The following is a 1,270-nucleotide window of genomic DNA, read 5'->3' as shown; positions in this document are numbered from 1 at the left end:
TAAGTAGGTAGCGATTGCATTACTTACCTATTTAGTCTTGAGTACAGGGATAAATTGAAATAGATTATTGGATTTCACTCTTTCTATAGCTAGAGTTATGCACATGAATACTTTGAATAAAATTCAAAAACATCAGACTTAAAATATTACTATGATAGAAATACTTAGCACTTATTAATTTTTAATAAAAAAAAGTTCAAAGCTCTTCTTTTTTTTTCTTATTTATTATCTTTTATGATTTAAGGCTTATTTTTCAACCCATTATTTAAGCTTAAATATTGAATTTCTCTATTATCTGGACCGGTGGGGGAGTGGGAAAGAAAAATTCTGTCTTTTTCCCATTCCAATAATATTAAGTATCAAATATTGTTACAAGGTCCGGGAGGTTTGGGACAAAATAGAAGGAGATAGAGGGTTAAAAATAGGAAAATTCAATCAAGTAGTAACGAATTGATATAACTTGTAAACTGTAGTCAGATTTATAGTAATTTCGATTTTAGTAAGTAAGAAAGGAAAAAAGATTGTTACATTTTAGATATAATAATAACAGCTTAAGTTAAGTTAAATATATTACTGGCCTAATATATTCCATATATAAGTAAAATTAAAGTGAAAGATGGCAAGTTCTTTATTGGAAAATGATATTATTAGTCAAAATATTGGAAATGGTCTCATTTCAAAGAAAAAGAGTAAAAAAAAACTAAACAAGTTCTCAAAATCAAGTAATAGTGAACTAGAAAAGCAACAAAATGATAAAAAAGAATACTATCCAACAAAAAATGTCATGATGGAAAGCGAAAATGATGATCTAACAGATGAAGAATTTGAGGAATATGAGGAATACGAGGAAGATATGAGTAACTTTGATTATTTAAAAATCTTCAAAATTCCCTTAATATTATTTATTCTTTCATTAATTAGTGTTTTATTTGTAGATTTATTCGGAAAAGACTATCTTGGGAATGAATTAGAGAATGGAATATATAATATGATTGATCCTAATTATGGGTCTTTTATTTGGAATCTTTCAGGTAAGTAAACTAAATTTTCATGATAGCTTCTTTTTTTTAAAAATGAGAAATCAACTAACTAAATCATTTTCCTGTAGAAAAACAAATAGATAAAGTCAGAATTGAAGACATTCAAGTGGCAATTCAAATGCTATTGATATATGTTGACAATCATTTTAACCAAACAAAGCTGACATTAGATGGATTGGAGTCAAAACTAAGCAAAACTATTACAGAAAATAAAGATACCTTAATAGAAT

At 26.4% G+C, this 1,270-nt stretch overlaps 1 protein-coding gene across 1 annotated transcript; it reads left to right on the top strand.

Annotated features, from left to right (window-relative positions):
• Positions 1–616: 616 nt before the first annotated feature.
• Positions 617–1,039, top strand: Chro.60353 (transmembrane protein). The annotated part of the gene is made up of 1 exon (XM_659887.1): positions 617–1,039. The coding sequence occupies one exon, from the start codon at positions 617–619 to the stop codon at positions 1,037–1,039; it is 423 nt and encodes a 140-aa protein (XP_664979.1).
• Positions 1,040–1,270: the final 231 nt, after the last annotated feature.

Source organism: Cryptosporidium hominis (assembly GCF_000006425.1).
Source record: "Cryptosporidium hominis TU502 chromosome 6 CHRO016115, whole genome shotgun sequence".
Classification (NCBI taxonomy): Eukaryota; Apicomplexa; class Conoidasida; order Eucoccidiorida; family Cryptosporidiidae; genus Cryptosporidium; species Cryptosporidium hominis.
Note: the sequence above shows the minus strand (reverse complement) of the source record. Positions and strands in the feature narration are given on the sequence as shown.